Source organism: Herpailurus yagouaroundi, unplaced genomic scaffold, assembly GCF_014898765.1.
Source record: "Herpailurus yagouaroundi ecotype Mexico unplaced genomic scaffold, PumYag 28, whole genome shotgun sequence".
Classification (NCBI taxonomy): domain Eukaryota; kingdom Metazoa; phylum Chordata; class Mammalia; order Carnivora; family Felidae; genus Herpailurus; species Herpailurus yagouaroundi.
The window spans coordinates 163,848,846-163,872,200 of record NW_024412376.1 but is presented as its reverse complement, the minus strand read 5'-3'; the positions used below and the strand labels follow the sequence as shown (position 1 = coordinate 163,872,200).

General features: G+C 51.5%; 1 protein-coding gene across 1 annotated transcript in view; it reads left to right on the top strand.

Annotated features, from left to right (window-relative positions):
* Positions 1-23,355, top strand: part of CUNH4orf50 (chromosome unknown C4orf50 homolog) — a 48,322-nt gene that overhangs the window by 21,382 nt on the left and 3,585 nt on the right. The window contains 5 exon segments of the mRNA XM_040494858.1: positions 7,297-7,464; positions 11,466-11,522; positions 12,549-12,731; positions 19,322-19,370; positions 21,262-21,389. Of these exon segments, the coding sequence (XP_040350792.1) occupies positions 7,297-7,464; positions 11,466-11,522; positions 12,549-12,731; positions 19,322-19,370; positions 21,262-21,389 (585 nt within the window).

Sequence of the window (23,355 nt, the reverse complement as noted above, 5' to 3'; positions counted from 1 at the left end):
CGGCCCCTTCCTGTGCACAACCTGAGACAGAAGCCTGCCCCTCTGCTCAGGCTGTTTAGACGGGTGTCGGGTGGGATGGCGGCGGAGGGGGCCGTGTTCAGCTTTAACATCAGAGCTCACGTTTTCAGCGGTGCCTGGGTGGCTCAGTCGGTTAAGCGTCCAGCTTTAGCTCAGGTCATGATCTCGCAGATCGTGGGTTCACGCTCCGCATCGGGCTCTGTGCTGACAGCTCAGAGCCTGGAGCCTGCTTCGGATTCTGTGCCTCCCTTTCTCTACCCCTCCCCCGCTCACACTCTGTCTCTCTCTCTCAAAAAATAAGTAAACATTAAAAAAATTCTTTTGTTTTTTAAAAAAAGAGCTCATAGGGGCGCCTGGGTGGCGCAGTCGGTTAAGCGTCCGACTTCAGCCAGGTCACGATCTCGCGGCCCGTGAGTTCGAGCCCCGCGTCGGGCTCTGGGCTGATGGCTCAGAGCCTGGAGCCTGTTTCCGATTCTGTGTCTCCCTCTCTCTCTGCCCCTCCCCCGTTCATGCTCTGTCTCTCTCTGTCCCAAAAATAAATAAACGTTGAAAAAAAAAAAAAAAAGGCTCATATTTTCAGATCCAGGAGATTTTCAAGCAGTCCAGGTCCTAATTCTGCACATTGAGTCTCTCTCTCTCTTTTAAAGATATAATTGACATATAACATTGTATAAGCTTAAGGTACACAACGTGTTGACTTGAAACATTTATATGTTTCAATACGATCACCACCATAGGTTGGCTAACACCTCCATCAGGCTCTGCATTGGGTCTTGAAAGGGACAATGGAAAGAACAGAGGCTTTAGGACTCACTCTGAGGTCAAACCCAGCTCTGTACTTAACCACGTCTGTGATTTGGCGAAGACATGGGCTTCCCCGAGTCACTGTCCACACGTGTGGATGGTAATCGATGTTCAGGAATCGCAGGAAGAAATGCTCATCACTCTCACGGTGGTCTTGCATATCTGTTAAGACATCTAGCGTTGAGCCCTTTGACCCATATTCTCTCTCTCTCTCTCTCTGCAGCAATTTTGTCATTCGTTGCAAAGGATTCTCTTTGGGTTTTGCTGATTTTCTTCATTGTATGTCTGTATTTTATTTCACTGGATTCTGTTTACAGAATCGCTCCCTTTCTTCCACTTTGTTTTGACTTAGTTGGCTGCTTTTTTTCTTGTGTCTTGTGTTGAAAGCTTCGATCGTTTATTTTCAGCAGGTTCTTCTTTTGTGATCTGTGCACTTTAAGTCTTTGCAATGCTCGCTGAGCCCTGTTTCAGCTACGTTCCCCACATTTTGATATGTTGTGCTTTATGTCTATTTGGTTCAAAGTAGTTTCTAATTCCTGTTTGCAGCGTCTCTCTTATTCAGAAACGTGTTGCTGAGTTCCCAAGCACCTGCTGACTTTTTTGGTTATGTTTTCGTTACTGATTTGTAGTTTTATTTCACTGTGGTCAGAAAACATACACTATATTGTTTTAAAGTTTGAGATTTGTTCTAGCGACCAGGTTATAGTCTATTTTGGTAGGTATCCTGGAGGTCCTTGTAAGGAGTGACAATTCCAGAGTTCTTGAGGATTGTGATCAGTCCAAGGTGGTTAATTGTGCTAATCAGGTATTCTGTGTCTTCACCAACATTTTGTCCATGTGTTTTGTTATTTACACAGATACGTTTGCAATCTCTGAGTGTGCATTTGTGTATTTCTTCTTGGCGTTATATTAGTTTTGATTCATATATTTGGAAATTTTCTTTAACGTTTATTTATTTTTGAGAGAGAGAGAACGAGAGGAGGGCAGAGGATCTGAAGTCGGCTCCTTGCTGTCCGCGCAGAGCCCAATGAGGGGCTCAAACTCGCGAAACTGTGAGATGGTGACCTGAGCCGAAGTTGGACGCTCGACCGACTGAGCCACCCAGGTGCCCGTGGAAACTATTTATAAGATACACGCAGACTTCAAATTACGTTTTCCTGCTGACTTGATTCTTTGATCGTGATGAAGGGTCCCTCGTTATCTCTCAGCCTTCTTGCCCAAATTATACTTTGTCTGACATTAAAGTAGGCACATCAGCTTCTTTCCCTTAGTGTTTTCATGGAATCCTCAACTTCTTGTACACCATTCATCCTTTTGCATTCAACCCATGGGCATCCTCGAAATAGCATGCGACTGGTGTGTTTTCACTTAGCTCAGTTCCACAGCCTCTGCTTTTCAGTTCAGGTGTTCGGTCCACGTACATTTCACGCATGTGATGATGGAATTGGGTTTTTGTTCTCTTTGTCTGTTCTGTTCTGTTTCTCCTTTCTGGCCTTTGCTTTTGGTATTCATAAATATTTTCTATTATTCATTTTTCTTCTCCGTTAGCTCATTCTGTTCCTCATTTTTTCAGTATTTGCCCTAGAGATTTCAAAGTGTGCCTGGTAATTATTTAAATGTACCTTACATTGGTACTTTTAGCAGGTAATGCAGAAGTCCCAAATAAGTGAATAATTATTAATGATTAATGCAAAAATTTTAACAGTTTATCTCCATTCCTCTTTCTTCTTTTCTTCATTTTTAGCATATATATTATGTCTCTGTCTAATAAATGTCACGAGGCGTTGTTACTGTTGTTGTTTGAAGCCAGCAATGATCTACGTTTCCTCACGTGTCTGAGCTGTGCATTCAGTCCTGGGGATCTGTTTTCCTTCTGTCCAAAGAACTTGGTTATTTCTTCTGGTGAGGATCTGGATTTAGAATTTTAGGTAGGCAGATATCTCCCCCTCTTTTCGCCCTTTGAAGATCTCATTTCATTGCCTTCTGGCTCCCATAGCTTCTGTTCAAAAATTGGTTGTTTTTATCCGAGTCCTTTTTTTTTTTTTTTTTTGCTTGGTTTTGTTTTTCTGAAATACATGTGTTATTTTGTCTCTGACTGCTTTAAGATTTCCTTTTTATCTTTGGGTTTTGGCAAATTGACTATGATGTGCCTGGTGTGGTTTTATTTATATTTATCCTGCTTGCATTTTTGTGAGCGTCTTAAAATGGTAGATTCAAGGGTTTTTTTTATCAAGTGTGGAGAATTTGGGGTCGTTATTTATTCAAATATGTTGTTCTGTCCTATTTTTCTCTCATTTCCTGGATATCCAGAGTTTTTTACTCTATCCCATATCTTTGGAAACTGTTCTGTTTCTTACTTTTTAAAAAATATTTGTGCGTTAGTTTGGATGTTCTATTGACCTGTGTTTAGTTCACTAATCCTGTGTTCTCTTGTGTCCTATCTTCTGATAATTCAGTCCTATGAGTTCTTCATTCCATTTGTTCTATTTTTTGGCTCTAGAATATCCATTTTATCCTTCTTAAAGAGATTCTGATTCTCTATTGAAATACTCCCATGTTTTCATCCATTTTGTCTATCTTTCCTATATTAAAAAAAAATCTTTTTTACCATTTATTCATTTTTGAGAGACAGAGAGAGACAGGGTGCGAGCAGGGCAGGGGCAGAGAGAGAGGGAGACACAGAATCCGAAGCAGGTTCCAGGCTCCGAGCTGTCAGCACAGAGCCCGACGTGGGGCTCAAACCCACAAACCATGAGACCATGACCTGAGCTGAAGTGAGATGCTTAACCAACCGAGCCCCCAGGCACCCCAATCTTTCCTATATTTTGAAGGTCTTGTCTGCTAATGCCAATATCTAGATATCTCTGGGTCTGTTTTTATCAACTGTTTGGTTGATCTTTGGTTATCTTCTTGGTTAAGTCCCATTTTCCATCTTCTTCACGTGTCTGGTAATTTTCAGAAACTTTTGTATGTTGGACATTGTGTAGGATGAGATGTGGTAGAGACTCCTGATCGTTAGCTCCCTCTAGAGGATGTTGAGTGTGTCTTCACAGATCGTGGGATGATCAGCAGACCGTTTCATTCCTGTGCAGGTGTATGTGAGTTTCAACCCCGTCCTAGGGCCTGATTGTCCTCCTACAGTGTGGACCTTGCTCCTGGGTCCCGGACTTTCAGTGGTAGCAGCTGAGGCCCCTGAGTATTTGCCGAGGATGCTCAACTGGGGCTTGGCCAAAAGTCTGCCAACTTGGTGACGGTGTGCGACCGCTGAGGTCTCTTCAGCAATTGGCCGACCAGTTGCTCTCCTTTGCGAGGCCCCAGAGTCCCACACTATGCTGCTCAGCTTAGGATTCAGCCAAGGACCCAAGGGGGCATTTCCAGGGCAGTGCCAGGCTCTCTCCTTCCTGTTACTTTGTTCCCCAGACCCAGATATCAGAGCGCCTCTGAGCCCTCCATCTAGCAGGACCGCCGCATGGCCTGGGCTCCACTCCTGACCCAGGCTTTGGAAAATGCACCAGAGAGAAATCCAGGGAGAAATGGAACTCACCTTGATGTACATCCTTTCCCTCCAGGATTGTAGCCCTGCCTCGGCTGCCACTCAATGCTCGCAAAGAATTGCATTATGCATTTCCCCAGATTTTGTAGCTGTGCAATCTCAGCCAGTCAGACCTGCTAGGGACTGGACTCGGAGGGGAGGAATATCAAGCTGAGCATTTCAAGGTGGGAAAGGAGCAACAGGCAGAGAGCTTTTCAGGCAGAGGGAGAAGTAAGTGGCAAGGCCCTGGGGCAGGAGTGAGCCTGGCTCACTGGAAGGACAGAGGAGCCAGCGTGGTGGGATCACGTGGGCAAGGGTGGGTGTGGTGTGAGACGGGGCAGAGGGGGGACAGCCTGCAGGCCCCCGTTAGGATCCTTTGTACGTGCAATGGGAAGCCGCTGGCGGGTTTTAAGCAGGAGAACAACTTGGTTCAATTTCTTTTGTAAAAAGATCACTGTGTGCTGTGAGGCAAAGGGCCAGGGGGATGCAGGGGAACAGTCAAGACGACTTTGCAGTCAAGAGATGATGCCAAGACACGATGCCAGGGCGGAGGAATTTGGAGCTGAAAGAAGGGAGGATTCCAGACAAGAACCAGAGCCGAAAGAAAGGAGGTTTGTGGACGCACAAGAGGCAGAGCATGAGGAAGCCTCCCCTTTCCATCATCTTAAGTCAAAACCCGATTGTGTTGCTCTTTTGCTTAAAACCCTTCTGCCTCTTCCCTCTTGCACTTGGTGTGAACTCCACCTTCCTTCGGGCGGATCGTGAGCCCGGGAGCCTTGGCTACTGCTGCATACGTCCTACCCTCTGCACGCTGGCGTCCTTGCTCTGCCCCTCCTCGACCCCACTTCCTCCTGGGACCTGTGGCTCATCTGCGGGGTCTTCTTTTGGGGGTCATCTCCTTCTGGCAGCCCAGGATGGCCTCAGGGTGGAGGCGTGATGCCACTTTCATAGCGTGTCGTGGCTCACAGTGGGGACCTTTGCGCCACGGAAATCGGCAAATGCTACAGATTTGTGTGGCCCTTGACCCGCCCACAGAGCAGTTGTGACCACGTTCGCCACCGCCCGCCTGGGTGGCAGTGGGTGCCTCTGGTTCAGTGCCTCCTGGCCTTCCCCTTACCACGCCCTGCCAGTCCCCCCCCCTGCAGACAGAGCTCCCAGAGGGCCGTGTGCACCGTGGCTCTCAGCCCAAGTACGGCGTGTGGCTGGAGCCTGTGCCGATAGTCTGTTAGGGAACAAGTGGGTCACGGGGCTGTTCACCAGGCTGCTGGCCCCCACCCCACACGTGCATTCTCTTTAGAACGCACGGGGAGTTTTCTCTCAGGATCCTTGGGGCAAAGCCCTCGTCCAAGTCCTGGAGGGGAGGGGGGGCCGGGGGGGGGGGGACACAGCGAAGGCACCAAACTTCCCAGAAAGGCCAAGTTGTTTTGCAAGTCTTAGAGCCGGATTTCATGGAGCCATCCGGAGAACCCATCTGTTCCTGACAGGGCCCAGCCTGTGCGTCTCAGGCCCACGCTCTGTGAATTTCTATTAATTAGAAGAAAACCACATCCTGCTCTCGGATTCCTTGCTAACGAGGTGGAGGCCTCATCAGCCGTGGGGCAGGCTGTGTCCTCAACACGGTGTTCTCTCTCCTCACCCGGCAGGATGGCTCACCACCCGGGGCCAGGAGCGCGAGGCAGGCATGGCCTTCCCAGGCCTCAGATTCCCAGGGCGGCTGCCTTAGTTGGAAGGTGGACCACCCCAGTGAGGATGAGGGTCCGGGAAGCCCCGAGCTCCTGGTCTCCCGCGAATGGAGCCGTGATTAGCAGATTTGCTCCTTCACAGGCCACTTTCGCATGGGAACTGGGAACTTCTTGATACTCTGGGTCCTGGACCCAGAAAACCCCCTCCCTGGTGATCCCATGGAAGGGCTCGGAGTCTGGGCAGGAGCCGTGTGTCAGAGTCTCTATCACGGCCTCGGTTACAGCAGCAGATTCTTAGAATGACCTGCACCTCCAACACGGTGCAGAAGGCTTCCCGTGTGCTAACACAGTGTTTTCAGTATTCTTTACTAATTTGGAAAAATGCTCATGACGTGGTATTAAAGGGGAGAAGCAGGATGCAAAATACACGGTGTGTTCAATGTTGTGTAGAAAAGAATGTGTGTGTGTGCGTGCCTGAGTGTATGTGTCTCCGTATAGAAGTTACTAGAAAATAAAACTGTAGAGTCCAGAACCATCGGGGGACGTAGCGTCACTGTCATTTAATCACCCTTCCCAGAGTGCTAAATTACCTCTCCTTCCCGCCTTGCTGCCTCCCAGAAGTTCCCCATAACGTCCGTATGAAAGCTGCCCATGTCTGACCCAAAAAGAGTGAGAGACAATTTTGTACTGATTTAAGAAAAGTGGGGAAAATGCAGTATCCTCTTTTATATCAACAGATGATGCTTTAATGTGATAAGCATCTCGTAATTGGATTTGAACCTTAAATTCCATTCATTATACTTTTTTTCAGCGGAGTGGTGACCGAAATTGATTGAAATAGATTCTGGAATGCCATGCCATTTTACGTATTTTTGAAAATATATGCAAAAGATATAGATAGATACATGTGTCTCTTGAAAATCACACTCGAGAATGTTATTCTCTAATTCTCTAGACTCCCCCAACACCCTGATTCCCAGCATGGGCCACACACACACACACACACACACACGCGTAAGGAAGGGCATAGCAGAAAGACTGGAGAAAATACACGGATGATCACAATGATTACTCTGGCTAATAGGATGTGGGGTGACTTCTGCCACTTTATTTTCTGAAATTTTTCACTTGAGAAAAAAAAACGTAGGCAGAAAAAGAATTAAGAAAGAAAACGGATCCTGTTTGTTTGCTAAGGCAAGTTGCTTTGGAAGATAAGCTAACCTAAGCATTTCGTGCGATCTGTGATTTCTGCCTCTGCAGGGCACGGAGACAGACGCCCCCAAAGAGGACCTCAGGCTGTGCATTGGGCACCTCCAGCACCAGGTGCTGACCCTGCGGTGCCAGCTCAGAGACCAGGCTTCTGCCCACCGGGTACTGCAGGTGTCACATGGGGAAGCCACCCGCCTCCGGGACCAGCTCAAGGGCGAGGTAGGCTGGGCCCGCAGGTTCTTTCCCGCCTGTGAATGAAACGTTCCCAGGCTCCGGGGAGTTTTGAGAATAGAAGAATCAGGCAAGACGTCACCATTCCCAGCGGTTTGCGAGTATTTATTAGATGTCTCAAGTAAAGAACGGTGTGGGGAAGGAATCCCTCCACCCAGCTGACTTCTGTTCCATCTAAAGGTGGTAAATACGCGTAATGGTTTCCTAAAAAGTCTAACAGGTTTTCAACTGTTACGTAAATAAAAGTCCTTCCTCTGTAGGAATGAAGCGAGTGTCCCCTGTTCATTGTCTTGTCCGTCATGATGGAGACGTGAATGTTCACAGGTGATAAAATTGCATAGAACTTAGTACACACACACACACACACACAGACACACACACACACACAGACACACACACACACACACACACACACAGACACACACACAGACACACACACACACACACAGACACACACACAGACACACACACACAGACACACACACACAGACACACACACACACACACACACAGTACAAGTAGAACTGAAGAAACCTGACTAACATTGGAAGATTATACCAGCGTCAGTGTAATCGACATGATAACGTTGTCACATACAGTAATTTTACAAAATGCTCCCCTTGGCAGAAACAGGGCAAAATTCTCTGTATTATTACTTACAAGTGCATGTAGATCTATAATTAGCTATTTTCTTAAAATGCAAAAAAAAAAAAATTAGTTCTTCCCCCCCTTTGGCCCCAACCCCTTCTGACCTCCAGTATTTTTTTTCAGCCTTATCTACTCATATTTGGTGTATGTATGGATGCATACACAAAAGTGAAATTATACCACCCCAAAATATTCTGCGCCTTGATTTTATCATTTAATAAAAATACTGGTAATATTTCCATATCAACACCTACAGACTGACCTCATCTTTAAAAAATCTGGCATATGGGGCGCCTGGGTGGCTCAGTCGGTTAAGCGGCCAACTTCGGCTCAGGTCATGATCTCGCGGTCCGTGAGTTTGAGCCCCGCGTCGGGCTCTGTGCTCACAGCTCAGAGCCTGGAGCCTGTTTCAGATTCTGTGTCTCCCTCTCTCTGCCCCTCCCCTGTTCATGCTCTGTCTCTCTCTGTCTCAAAAATAAATAAACGTTAAAAAAATTTTTTTTTTAAATCTGGCATATTATTTTTTCAAGAGGCCAAACCATAACTTATTTAACCAATGCTTTGTTTATGCAAATCCAAATTGTTTCTTTTCTTTGCTTTACAAACAAAGCTCAGTGAACCTTTCTATACCCCTGTCTTAGGATATGTTTCTGCTACATATGCAAAGGGTAACATTCTAGCAGAATAATTACTGGGTCAAAGGATATGTACATAATTGGCTTTGAAACATAAAGGCAAAGAACCCTCCAAAGTGACTACATCATTTATGCTTCCACCAAGAATAAATGAGGCTAGTGTTTGCCCACACTTGGTACCCCGAATGTTATCACACTTTACATGTTTTTGACAAGCTGATGGATGGAAAACACATCATCAACATTGTGATGTAATTTCTGGCTCCTTTCCCGTGCAGTCTCTGTATAATCAGATGCATTTATGCTATACTTAGCCTTATGTCCACGTTGCTTCATAGCCTTTGTACCCAATTTTTTTATCCTGTGTGGTAATCCATCAGCTGGGTGCGATGTTCATTCCCCTGTTGTTGGATCTATGGTTATTTCCATTCATTTATAAATTCCTGTTTATATGCAAGAGCTCAGAGAACTGGGGGCGTACTGGTCCCGAGTGGAGATGTTGTTGATTCTTAACAGATATTGAAGAATGCCTTTCCACGGCACTGTCACCTGCTTCCAAAGCCAAGGCAATAACCAGTGTTTTTCACTGTGCCTCAGCCAGCAAGGGAGGGACCATCCCTTTTCCCTCCTGTCACTGAGGTGTGAGAAATATAACCCCCCTACACATGGTAGGGCTTTTTACCATATCCAATGTATTTTGAAGTCTGGTTTTCATGATTTTCAATCTTTTTTCTCTCTCTGCCCTTCAGTTCGAATATTTCTTCCTAACCCATCTTCTAGTTAATGCTTTTTTGGGGGCATTGAGTTTACTCATAAACTCATTATTTTAGTTCTTAATTTCAGGGATTGTATGTTGCAGTCCTCGTATTTCCATTTGGTTCCTTTTCTTATAGTTTTCAGCTCAATGATGAAATTCTTGTAATATGATGATGGAACTTTTCAGTCGCACTTAGTTACCTTAAGATGGGTCTCTGATTGCTGGTTCGAGGCCCCAACCTCTCCGCAAGCTCCCCGACGCTCCCTACTGTCTGTTTGGTGATCGCCATCCCCGTGGGCACGAAGTGGTGTCTCAGTGTGGTTTGATTTACATTTCCCCGGTGGTATTTTCTCCCACCTGTTGTCTGTTTACTCTCTTCTCATTCACGTTTTCATGGCAAATGCCCCACCACACGGCGCCCAGCAACACATTCTTGCTATTTCCTTAGCGGAAGCAGAGACATGGTTGAATCCAAGCCTGCAAATATTATTGAGTGCCTTTTGAATGCAAGACAGTCGGCTTGGAGCTGGTATTTTACACTTTGATTACATTCAGGAAGGTATATGCCAAAAAATAGCTATATGGAAATGTTCATTGAAGCCTGTCTGTGAAACAAAGAAACAATATAAACTTTCACAGAGAATCGGTTAAATAGATTATGTGTCAGCCTCGTGATGAAATAATATGCAAGATTTTAAAAGAACATGGTCCGTTTGTATGAAATGACATAGAAATAATGCCATGGTTTTATTTTATTTTATTTTATTTTATTTTATTTTATTTTAATGTTTATTTATTTATTATGAGAGGGAGAGAACACAGGAAGGAGTTGGGGAGGGGCAGAGAGAGACAGAGAGAGAGAGAGAGAATCCCAAGCAGGCTCCGTGCTGTCAGCACAGAGCCCAACTTGGGGCTCGATCTCAGGAACCGTGAGATCATGACCTGAGCTGAAATCAAGAGTCAGATGCTTAACTGATGGGGCCGCCCAGGTGGCCCAAGATAACACGATGATTTAAAATCAGACGGCAATCCAAGATGTAAGACATTTGAATAGCACAGTTTCGCATGTGTAGGCATTGTGAGGGCGGGTATGGAAGGCTGAGAACAGCGTTAGAGGTCAGAGGAGGTCGGGAAGAGGAAAAAGGACTTTTATTTGTGTAGCTTTCTTTGTGCCGACTACAGAGGGAACGAGAGGGTGAGGCAGAAGGCCTGACACAGCAGCCCTCTTGTTCTGTCTTATGATTTGGTGGGTCAGCAGTTTGGACGGGACGCGGCTGGATGGCTCCGCCCCACAAAGCATCGATGGGAGTCACCTGCTGGTATTCAGCTGTGTGCGGGGCGAGGCTGGAGGGTCCGAGGTGGCTTTCCTCCCGTGCCTGGTGCCTCTGCCAGTTCGTAATAATGGTTTACCTTCAGTGAGTGCTAACTGGATGTTCTAAGCACTTCACAGGGGACAATTCATGGACTCCTCGCTGCAATCCTCACTAATTGGGTGGGCTCTGATAGGACGCCCACTCTACAGACAAGAAGACCGAGGCAGAAAGAGAGGTGATTTGCACAAGGTCACAGTGGTAGTGAGTGGCTGAGCCAGGATTAGGACCCAGGGTGTCTGGCTCGGATTCCCAGAGGTTAACACAGCACCAAAAAAAAAAATTGCTTCACGGGGAATCCGGGAAGGCTTCCTTCTGGAAGGAAGAGGGAACAGAGCTGGCCGGGCACCTGCAATCTGGCAGAGCTCATTCGTAGCGCTCAGAGCATCCTTCCCCGCCCAGATCTCACCGGGCAGGTGAAGGGCAAGGCCCCCGCTCCCCACTGAGAACCACCCCCCCCCCCGCCACTGTGGGAAGAGAGGGGACCAGAGCCAACCTCTCTGAGCCCAGCTCCCCTGGGGAGGCTCAGGCTGTGTCAACGGGGGCTCGGCGTTATCAACCATGTTGGTTCTCTTTCAGCTTGAGGAACTTCAGAGAAAGCAACACGAGGCAAATTCGGCCGTGGCTCCTTTGAAGGTAACGATGTCTGTGAGATCGATACGCGATGTCCCTTTCCAAAAAAAAAAATAAGGTAAAATAATGAGCTTAGTATCTTCCCCACACCTCCCTGTCCGTGTCCTGCTTTCCTGCCTGAGAGCGTGACCCAGGGGGACTGTCCCCGTCTGTCCCGACCTCTGAAGCTATGGCACGTGCCGGCCGAAAGCACGAGGCCCTGATGTTTTGGGGTGGTGCGATCCAGGGGACCCGGGGAGCCCCGGCCTCCAGCTCAGGCCACCCTCCTGCCCTGCCAGCCGGTACTGGGTCCCAAGCATCACTGCCTAGGGAATGTTCCTGGGCCTCCGGGCTGGGCTGGGCTGGAAGTCCTGGCAGGAAAAGATGGTCACCTGCTCTTCTGATGGAGCAGGAGGGCACATCAGGAGGGAAGGGACTCGCCCGGGGCCACCCTCGAATGAGGAGGGTCTATCTGTCACCCCCTCCAGACATGCCCAGATGTGGGAGGTCATTTCATGCAGGAGGGTCCCCTCTCGCACCATTCATGCAGCAGATCCCTCCCAGGGGCATAGTGTGCCCAGCAATGGCACAGAGATGGTGCAGGGATCTAGGGGAATGTCAGCTTTGACCTTGAAGAGCTCCTGGGCTACGCGGGAGACAGACCCACAGATATGAACGTTAATTGTGGGGATAGAAGGAAGCCTGGAGCCGGGCACAGAGGGACAGCAACCCCTTTGCCCTTAACAATGACCACTGTACAGATGAGCAAGTCAAGGTGTAGAGAGGAGCTTGGTCACAGAGATGGTCGGTGGTGGGGCCCACGCTCTGAGCCTGGACCCCACCCAGAGGGCAGTGGGGAGCCCCTGAGGGTGTGTGGCTGCATGGCTACTTTTCAAAGCTGTTCTGACTTCGGGGTGCAGGGAGGGGGCCGAGCTAAGGCGGCACAGGTGGGTACAGCACAGGGCCCAGAGCCCAGCCCAGCTGCCCGGCCCCCAAGCGTGCCCTGCCTCCGCGGGCCCACCTGGAGCACCTCTGCTCCCACCCCTGCAGGCCAAGCTGGCTTCTCTGGTCCAGAAGTGCCGGGAGAGGAACCGCCTCATCACGCACCTGCTGCGGGAGCTGCACCGACGCGGGGCCGAGGATCACCTGCTCTCCGAGATGGCACGGGGCATGGTGGACGACGTGGCACTGGCCGAGTACGCGGCCACCTTCCTGGCTCCGGCGCTCCCAGAGGTAGTCTCCAGAGACCCGCTGACACTCTTCCTCCGGGAGCTGAGGGCACACGGCTTCCTGTCCACCTGCCTGACCCGAACCGTCCCTCCCTCCCTCTGTCCACTGAGCCCACCCAGAACACGCCCAGGACTCTTGCTCTGGGCCGGGCCCTGTGCTCCTGGCTGGTGCAGGATGGCGAGCTGGGCATCTTACCCTTAAAGTGCTCCCAGCACATGCAGGAGACAGACACACACAGCCACAGTCCTACAAGCCCCGCGGCACTTAACTTCACCAGAGGGTTCTTGCACGTGTGCCTCAGGACCTTAGCACTCACCGCGTCCTCTAGCAGCCTCCCAGCCATCCTTCAAGGCACAGTTCAAGTGTGACCTTGCCCAGGGAGGCTTCCCTGATTCCCATGCACCACAGAGTCAGCCACCTCCTCTGTCCTCCATGGCACGTGGATGTTCATGACATGGCACGTGGGAGGGATTTTGCCCTGCTGTCGTGGGAGCTTTGTCAGCACCTCTCTGATGGGGCCAGAGAGGCTCTGTAACCATCTGTGTCTCCCTAGTGCCTGGCACAGAGAAGCCGCCCGGGGGAGACTGGTTGAATGAATGAAATAATGAACTGGATGAATGAGGGTCTCCTCTCCTGATAGTCAACCAAAAAGGAAACTGAGGCCCAGAGAAGTTGGGAGGCTCACTCGAGGTCACACAGCCCCCAGGTAGTGTGGACGGTCTGGATGCCGGCTCTGACCCAGGTCTGGGGAGGGGCTCCCGGATCTGTGCCCAGCTCTGAACAGCAGCGTCCCGGCATTTGTGTGCAGAGTATGGTGGGTGCTCACTGAGCCCACCCTCCACACACACGCGCGTGTGCGCACGCGGGCAGCTTCATTCCTGGGGACCGGCCGCAACGCCCCCGCCGAGCACGGCTCCAGATGGTATGAGGGCGAAACGCAGTTCCTGCTGTAGACACAGCCGGACCTGCTCCCAGGCTCCTGATCAGCAGCTCGGCACTTCCCAGCCCAGCTCTGCAAGCCCGGCCTTCTCTGTCCCTTCCTTTCCCCCATAGTCATCAGAGGCCCCCTGGTCCCAGCCACCAACCAGCCCGGGAGATGGAGACCGGGAGGCCCAGGGATCTGCTCAGGGCTGTGTGACAGTTGAGTTCAGAGCCAGAGTTTGAATCCGGAGTCCCAGACTCTCAGTCCGGGGCTCATCTCTCTGCCCGAGTGGTTCAAACCTCTTGAGAGCCAGGATAGGGCTGAGGAAGGAAGTTAGCATGTTGTTGAGAAGCTTTGCACAGTCTCTGTGTTGACGGAGGCAGGACAGAAAGCAGAGCTCTGGGGTGTGGGCTGTAGTCACCCGGGAGGGCCAGCTGGCCCCCTGCTGAGAAGGCATCATAGCAGTGAGAGCCCCACCCCCCAGGGGCTGCTCTGAAACTAGAACTGAAATGTTCACCGGGATTGGCTGGGCTGACTCATAATGACCAAATTCACAGAGACTGATGTACAAACCTTAACACTAATGTATCAGTTTCCCATGAGAACTAGAACCCTGTGCAGGCTGAAGTATTGCAGGGATGGATGGAAACTTGTCCGCATATTCTCCCCCTGTATAGTGGAATTGTCAGGCAATCAAGTTCATTCATTCGTTCCTTCGTTCGTCTGTTAGTCACTAAACATTTATAACCAGGTCATTTTGGAGGCAGGAATGAAAACAGGGAGAATGAATGGTGTTATCAGCCGGATTCATTCATTTCCTGTAAGGATGTGCTCCTGGGGCCGGACTTGCCTCCCGGGGTGTCTTCCCCGAGACCTGTTGAAAGCAACGGCCAGTTACATAAGCGTCTACTCCCTTCTTTTAAGGACTTTGCATTACTTTACAATTCCGCTCTCCAAGAACACCCCTATTTGCACAATCATGGGGACGCCTCACGATTCCCTGTGCAAACCACAAAACCCTGGCTGTGCCGTTGCCCCCTACCGTGACCTCAAGTGTCGAGCACTGAGGGGGAGAAACGGCGAATCATTTCTCAGAGCAAACCTGCCGACAATGGAGGAGTAGATAATCGTGAGTCGTGGTGAGGGTCATGAAGGAAGCGAAAACGGGACTGGGGCAGAAACTGACTGACTATGTGTGTGTCTCTGGGCAAGACTCGTACTTGTTCTCAGCCTCAGTTTTCCCATCTGTAAGATGGGAACAGGAGAGCCTACTGGGCAGAGTTGACGTGAAGACAGGTCGTTTGTGAAGCGCCCTGTATGGGGGGGGGGTGGTTCCACTTGGTGGGAAGCTGGTCTGTGTGCGGGCAGCTGTCAAGAGGGTGGCCACTGTCTAGCTCTATGGCCTTAGGAGGGGACACTTCCACGTACCCCTTACAGCGCTCGGACGCTGTCCCAAGTGCTTCATGGAGCTGACTCGGGAGGTCCTCCCACAGGCAAGGTGCTGTCATGGTCCCTTCTCCAGTTGAGAAGCTTGAGGCTCAGGGGTCTCAAGTCCTGCCCAGAGACACACATCTACAAGTGGCTCTCCAGCTCGGCCTTCTCTGCAAGAGGCCGTGTGCCTGAGCTGAGCTGGGCTTTGATGTTGACAGGGGACCCCTGCACCCAGCCAGTGCCGTCACCACCCCTGCGGGAGGGGGGTAGAGTGTGTGTGCATGCACCGTTGGGAATATGGGCGGTGCGGGGTCTGGCACGTCCCAGGCCCTCAAGGACTCGGTCCCTCTTGTTTCCAGAAGGCTGGCCCTCCAAGTGCGGCTACAAGGCCGTGATGTGTTTAAGAAACCAAGGGTGTTCCGGGCTGGCTGCAGGGCCCGGGTGCTTCGTGGAGCAGTGGTGGGAGACTGGCTGGGTGGGAGGTCACTTAGGCTGTGTTCCTTGTGAGTGGAGACACCAGTGCCAGTGGTGGAGTGGGGTCCCCGTGCTCTGGGAAGGCGGACCCAGCAGGTGTAGGGGTGAGACCCGGGGGGGGCCTTGGGGGGGGGGGGGGGGGCTGTGCACACAGCAGCTTCTCTCTTTCAACAGCCAGTGACTTGTGCTGTGAGGACCGAGGGCCAGGCGGCAGGGCAGAGTGTTGCTGGCGGCCGGGCAGGGGGTGGGTTTGACGGGCGCTGCCTCTCATTCAGAGAACACAGATTCCCCGTGGAGGCTTTGGGCTCTGGCTTGCAGCCTGGGGGCGCTGCCCAGCCGGCTGGGGAGACACGGGTGGGCTCGGGGTGGGATGTGCCAGGGCAGAGGGAGCACTGAGGCCCGGCCGTGCTCCCGGAAGCATCCCGGGAGGGCCTGGACCCTGGAGGCTCAGGTGGTCTGGCCCCTGGCCTCGGGAGGAGGCTCCCACTAAATGCAAAGGTCTGACGGAGGACGGGGCTGGGGGCTGGGGGCTGGGGTGGGGCCCAACCGGACGGGCCCCATCAGACAGGCCGCTCCTTTATCCACTAGCCGTGGGGATGCTGGCCGAGACTCAGCCCTCCCCCTTGCCAGCGTTTTCCATTCGCTCATTTCCTCCTCCCAAAGCCTGCGTTTTTAGGGAGGCCACTGAGGCTCCAAGTAGTCTGCTGGTTGCAGACGGCTGCCTCCTCGCTGTGTCCCCACAGAGGCAAGATCTCCCGTGTCTCTGGTTACAAGGGCGCTAATCCCATCCCGAGGGCTCCCTCCTTAGGCCCTGATCACCTCCCAAAGGCGCCCTCTGAATACCATCACGTAGGGGCGCTGTGCTGGCCCTTGGCATGTCTGGCCTTGCACGTGCCCCGGTGTCTTTCCTCCAGCTCAGCTCGGGCACTGGTTCTAAAGTGGGGCATTTCCCTGAGGCCAGCTCGGCCAGCTTCCCCACCAACTTTCAGCGGGCACCACGGGGGTCTCGCCACCTCCCTGCCTGTACCCGGAGGTGGGAGCAAGGGGAAGGCAGGTTCCTTCCCTTTTTTGGATTCCTGAAAACCTCTCTGGGAGGTGGGGGCGGGGGTCTCAACTCCACCCACCCCTCAAGCTTGGCTTAAGTGGGCAGTGTCCCCCGCCCCCAGTCCCAGGACACCTGTTTTCTCCCCGGCTTCTGCCAGGACCTAGGCTGTTGACATTCCCAAGCCAAGAATGAGGCACTACCTTTCTTTGTGGTTTCTCTTCAGGTGTCATCCCCTCCTTGGGGGCAGATGCCCTTGGTGGGAGGGGGCAGCTGGGGAGGGGGTGCCAGGCCTCACCCCGGAGACGGCCCTGGTTAGGGTGCAGGCACGCCCTCCTGCCTGAGCCTGAACCACCTCCCCCAGGGTCTGGCCTGCTGTCAGCTCAACAAATGGCAGGTCCCATCAGAGAACTTGATGAGTGGGGCCTGCCTGGCACCCAGCGGTTCCGGGACTCGGGGGTCACTGTATTTTCTCCCCGCACGTTCGTACCAGGCAGACGGACACGCCCCAGACCCCGAAGAATTGCCGGCCTGTGACCGTGGTGCTCCCCCCTCACCTTCCTAAGCTGCCTGTTCCCTTAGGCCAGGGGGCTGCGGTCCCGCCACCGGGCTCTGTGAGGCTTCAATAAGACCTCGTGTCAAATGGCCACACGAGCTGTCACGTACAGGCACTCAGAGAGAGAGCACCGGGGTCCCCGGGCGGAGGTCGGGGGCTTGGGCATTCCAGCAGTGGGGAGCTGTCTACACCGCAGCCCTGGGCGGGGGCAGGCGACCGGCCAGGGGGCTGCTACCTTTGCTTCCTCTTGCCCCACACTCTCCTTCTGCTCCACCTCCTTGCTCTCCTCTGGGCATCGTCAGCGAGATCTATAGACGGGCTTCCAGAAGAGCAGTCGCGTCTTCACAAGCAGCAGCGGGGCTCAGAGCCCTAAACTCCCCTAATTCATTAAATCGGCGACCCCCAGGCCTGGGCCTCCAAGGATCCAGGAAATTATTTTCCCTTTAGCTCTTGCCTTTTATGAAATTTAGAATATGGCCCCCCAAAGTTTACATGGGGGAGGGAGGGGGGCGGCGCCCACAGGGCGAACGGTAGTCCGCTACCCTGTGTGGAGCATTTCGTAGACGTCCACTCTCCTCGCGTTCCGACAAGCCCCCGCCAGGAACACGTGAGCGCCTCCATTCTGCAGATGGAGGCGGCACGGCTCGGGGTCTGGGGTGTCTTGCTTGGCCGAGACCAAGGAGGCGGCAGAGCCAGGTTTCCGCGTGGCGGTGCCCGGCCCTGAGCCTCTCCAGGCCGGTGGGAAGAACGAGGGGCAGGAAGGGAAGGAGGATCTGCGGCTCCCCGGTCACAGGCTGCCCCCTGGCCATCGGTGGGATGGGTCTGAGGCTACTCTGGACACGAAGGTCAATGAGACCTCGTTCTCGTGGCGAAGGAGTCGGCATCGAACGGGCCCCCCCTGGGAGGCTGGTGCGAGGGACAGTAAACGTGTGGAGAGAGGAGAGAGGGACTTGATGGGGAGTATGCTTCCTGGAGGAGGCGGCACACACACCAGGCCTGGAGGGATACAGAGGGGTCGTAGTAGCCAGAAAGGTGGAGCGAAGGCCGTCTGGGCCGCGGAGAGCTGGACGTGGACGGGCACAGGGCTGCGAGCCGTGACGGTGCCGGAGGACACGCGGTGTCCCGGGGATATGAGCGCAGCGCCCCGTGAGCGGAAGAAGAGGCAGCGTGCCTAATACAGAAGGCTCCAGTAAGTGGGGCCGGTCAAGATGGTCAAGCCATAATCTGTGCCCTTGTGTATCCGTCGCTGGGTTGGTCAATCCATTTTCGAGGGGACAAAAGAGTCCCTTGTCACGGCACAGCCCGGAGGGGCTATGTGAGAAGCAGGTGGGTGAAATCAGGGAAGACTTCCTACCGGAGGGGACATTTCAGTTGGGTTGTGACATATACATAGAAGTTCGCCAGAGAAAGAGAGAAAGGGCAGGGGTCTTCAGGCAGGGGGCCAGCTGATGTGACTACCTGGAGGACACAGTGATGGGGAAGCGAGATATCACAGTGACCCCGCACACGGGCCCCTGCCCCGCCAGAAACGCCCAAGAGGAGGCAAGGTCTGGGCTGCTGGTCTGGAATCTGACCTGCCTTGAAGGTCCAGCCCTGCTCTTGTTAAACCAGCCGGGACACACCAGCTAGCCAACTCTGCCGCACCACCTCTTGTAGACCCTGCGCGGTCGTGGGACCCAGGAGGACAGGCACCCGGTCTACACGGTGGCGCGGGGGACCCCAGTTCAAGCCCGACCTGAGTTCCTGGGTGACTGAGCCAGGGACCCCGGGGCAGCTCAGCAGTCGGCCGGTGCAAGGTCTGGCAGGACCTCCGTGGAGGAAGAACATCTCTCCTGGAAACTTTGCCGTCCAGCCGCCCTCATTCCCTCCCCCCACTTTTCACCGCAGTTTCTAAAACACATTAATCACAGTCTCCGTTTGGAGATTTAATCTGAGTAGAGAAAACGCAATTGCTTTCCTGCACCTGTATTCCCTAAGAGCAGATTCTGGACTCCTTCGAGGGTCACGGGCAGAGGGGGGAGGGGTGGCTCTGACCGGAGAATGTGCTTTGCGCGGGAGGGGGGGGCGGGGCAGCGCATGACCTGCTTCCTCCCAGTTGCAGCCACATCCGCGGGAGGCTTGTTCCCCTGGATCACGCGGAATAACTGCTGACGCGTCTTTTCTTGCAGACCAGCCACCACCTGGACGTCGAGTCTGAGACGGCAGCAGCTGTAAGAGGTCAGTGCGATTTTCAATTAGCGATATCTGTGTGCTCAGACGCCGGGACCATCTGACAGGTGGGCCAGGGTCAAGTGCAGACTGTGAGGAACCAGCCCCGCCGTCTCCCCCTCCTGCCCTACTTGGCCCTGCCTTCTCGCTCCCCAGTGTAAGGAGAACACGGGACGAGAAACAGTCCACAGAAGTGGCCGGTCTCCTCAGCCCTGTGGTTTCGCTCCTGGAAATTCATCCTAAGGAAATAATTCTCTGTGTGGAAAAACTCCATGGACAGGTGTATTCATGCCCTGGCGTTTCTGATAATGAAAAGCTCTGTGGGGTGGGGGCCCTCCAGCATTGTCGATGAGCCCTGTCGTTTAAAAATTTAGGAGAATGTCATATATGAGATGGAGAATGGAATGCACTGGATGATTACAGGGATAGGGCTATGTAAGCACGTCATCTGTATGAGTAGCAACTTAAGCGGGCGGATAAACTCAGATGCTCACAGCGGTTACGTAGGAAGATGGCAGCGGGTGATTGCTTTTGTTCTGTTTATTATGATTATTTTTAAATTTGTTTTAATGTTTATTTATTTTTGAGAGAGACAGAGTGTGAGCGGGGGAGGGGCAGAGAGAGAGGGAGACACAGAATCCGAAGCAGGCTCCAGGCTCTGAGCTGTCAGCACAGAGCCCTATGCGGGGCTCGAACTCACAGACTGCGAGATCATGGCCTGAGCCGAAGTCGGATGCTTAACAGACTGAGCCACCCAGGTGCCTCTGCTCTGTTTATTCCTAAAAAGGAAACTCAGATGCTACCTGGGCAGATAGGATTTCCCTGGTTAAGTGCAGCATGCTCTCAGCATGGGGGAAGGGATTCGTTTAGCATTCTGTTCACGTCGGATGCTCAGCAGAAACGTGGAGAAAGTGGGGCACCGGCCTGGGTGGCTCAGCCAGCTAAGCCGTGATCATTGGCTCAGGTCATGACCTCCCGGTTCTTGAGTTCAAGCCCTACATCGGGCTCCATGCTGACAGCGTGGAGCCTGCTTGGGGTTCTCCGTGTCCCTTTCTCTCTGCCCCTCCCTAGCTCACTTTCTATCTCTCTCAAAATAAATAAATAAACATTAAAAAAAAAAAAGAAACACAGAGAAAGCACGGATGGCATTGTCCGCAGGTGAGTGGGTTGCTCTTGAGATCTGCTTATCTGGCAATTCTTATTACAGGATCTTGTGCTTACCAGCTGTGTAATCTTGGATGAGTTAATTAGCCTCTCTGAGCCCCAGAGTCTTATCTTTTAAAGGAGGATAATATGACCTTTCTCAGGAGTGTCTTACTGCCTGACCCAAAAAGAGAGATCTTTTCTCGGTCTTTGTCCGGTCAGGATGGGCCTGCCCTCTGTACTGTCGTGTCCTCCTAGCAGTCTGAGTTGGCATCTGTTTTCACAGTTGGAAGGGCATGAATTCCACTTGGCCCTTCATCTGCCACTAATTTGTGCAAAAGTCCTCCCTTCTGTGGGCTCAGCGTCCTCAGAAATGTGCTCAATTGATTGAGTTACTTGTTCCTTAAACATTTCCAGAAGGCTACTGGGTACCAGACCCAGGGGGTGTATCTCAGGGTTTACAAAAATGGGTCAGCTTGCAGAGGTGGTGGTCCCTGTGTTGAACGAGCTGACAGCCAAGGAAAGAAAGGTGATGAGGGCAGGTAGTTTTCTAGGATACCCACAGCCATGACGGGACCATCAGAGGGGTGTGCATAAGGCACTCAAGGGTTTGTGGGCATCCGAGAGGGCCTCTGTCATGGGTACGTGGGGATCTGGGAATGAAAGAGAATGGAAAAGGTTATTCCAAGGCTCAGAGACTTGTGATTTTTAGAGTAGATTTCTGGTTTGAGGCTTGACTGAAAATACTCTTTTCTAGCTCAGACATACCTCCCGAAGCCCAAAACAGACAGTGTCATCATCCAAAGACCTTTGCATTCAGAGTCCTGGCCTGTTCCCGAGGCTGAGTGGCCAGCACAGAACACGGCTAGACCGGATTCACCAAAGGTGAGAGGATGTCAGTCATCTAATTTCTTCGATAAACTTTTGTTTTTTATCAAGACTGTAACACACATAAGGAAAATGGCACAAATTGTAAGTGTACAGATCAATGAATTATCATGGAGTGACACCCCAAAAGCCATCACCAGGTTGAGAACTAAAAAAACGACCAGCACCACAGAAACCCCTTGGTTTCCCTTCCTAGTCTCTATCTATTATCTACCATTTAATTTGTGGTTTTGGTCAAGTCATGTGTTCGGTGTCTGGTTATTTTTCCCCGAGTGCTAGACATCATGTGTCAAAACCTAAAGGTATAATCTGGGGTTCTGCCTCATAGTGTATTGTCTTCATCCAGAGCACGCTTCCTTTTGCTTATGACAGGTGGCTAGGCCAGGCTCAGGCCATTCCTCACATCATAACCTGGTTCAGAGATGGTTTCAGCACTTACGAGTTCTGTTTTCCTTCCCTTTCACTCTCACTCCTTGGGCATAGCCTTTGGCATCCTGACCAGAAGGCTGTAGTGTTTATCAGCATCTTTTGCCTGTAGCCCTTGTCAGTCCCATGAGGCTGGGAAAAGCCTTGCTTAGCCTTCTGCATCACAACTGCCACTGTTACCGTAGGCTCTCACCTGGAGGGAAGTATGGCCTCCACGGCCATGCCAATGACTCCCGGCTTCTCTCCTGTTTTCAGCTTTAGTCCCTCAGATCCTGCCCATCTCCGTAGCTCTCAGATGGTTTAAATACAAGGTGTGCTCTGTTCTGTCCAGCTTTTCTAGTATTTACCAGAGGTTCAGTCCAAAATGTCCTAACCACGTGGAGCCACAGCAGCCCCCTCTTTTCTCAGAGAGAACATATTTTACTGATGAGATGTGAAGTCTGACGGGCTTGAGTTCAAATCGCAACTGTAACTCAGCGTGATGTTGGGCAGAGGACTTACTGTGTCTGTGTCTCTGCTTCCTTGTCTGTAACATGGGGATGATACTTCCAACTGCTAGTATGATCACAAAATCAGGTAAACAGGGCTGAATAAGTATGTGAACAAGAGAGATGCTCAGGAGAAGAAGAAAGTCGCCATTACTCAGGAGGAAGCTGATCTTATTCTTAGCATTTCATCTCAGCCTATTGGTGATTTCCTTCCACCTGTCATTTGCGTGGCATCTCTCCTGCCTCCATGATTACATTAATTTTTTTATCTAAAAAATGGAGACAGTATTTACCTCTTAGAATTGTTAGGACAGTTCAATGAAAGCACACACATAACATGCTTGCTCTACTGCTTGGTACACGAGAGGTGGTCAATAAATGACAGCTATTGTTACTGGCCTTCATTTATTTTTAAAATTTCATTTGTTTATTTTCGAGAGAGGGAGAGGGAGAGAGAGAGAGAAAGCAAGTGGGGGGAGGGGCAGAGAGAGAGAATCCCAAGCAGGCTCCACATTGTCAGCACAGAGCTGATGCGGGGCTTGATCTCTCGAACCGTGAGATCATGACCTGAGCCGAAATCAAACGTTGGATGCTTAACCAACTGAGCCACCCAGACGCCCCTAGTGGTGACCTTCTTAAACATTTTTTCCCCGACTGGTGACTTTAATTTTAAATTACTCGTCTACAGGTTTATTACCTAAGAATGAGTACTTTTTTTTGTTTTTTTGTTTTTTTCCCAGCTTTGATCTTTTCCTAGGAAAATTTCCTCTGACTTTTGACCTTTGGCCTGGCTCATCCCAAGCAATAGAAGGCATTTTAGAAAAAGGAAACGGTACCCACAAAGGCGGAGGGGTCAGTGCTCCTCAGGTGTCAGGGGCATTGCAGGCAGTTAAACGTGGCTGTGGCAGGAAGTAAGAAGGTGTAGAGAGGGGTCTTAGAGATCCCAGTGATGATGTTAAAATTTTTTTAATGTTTTGTTTATTCATTTATTCATTTTTGAAGGACACAGAGAGAGAGTGTGTGTGTGTAAGCGGGGGGGGGGGGGGGTA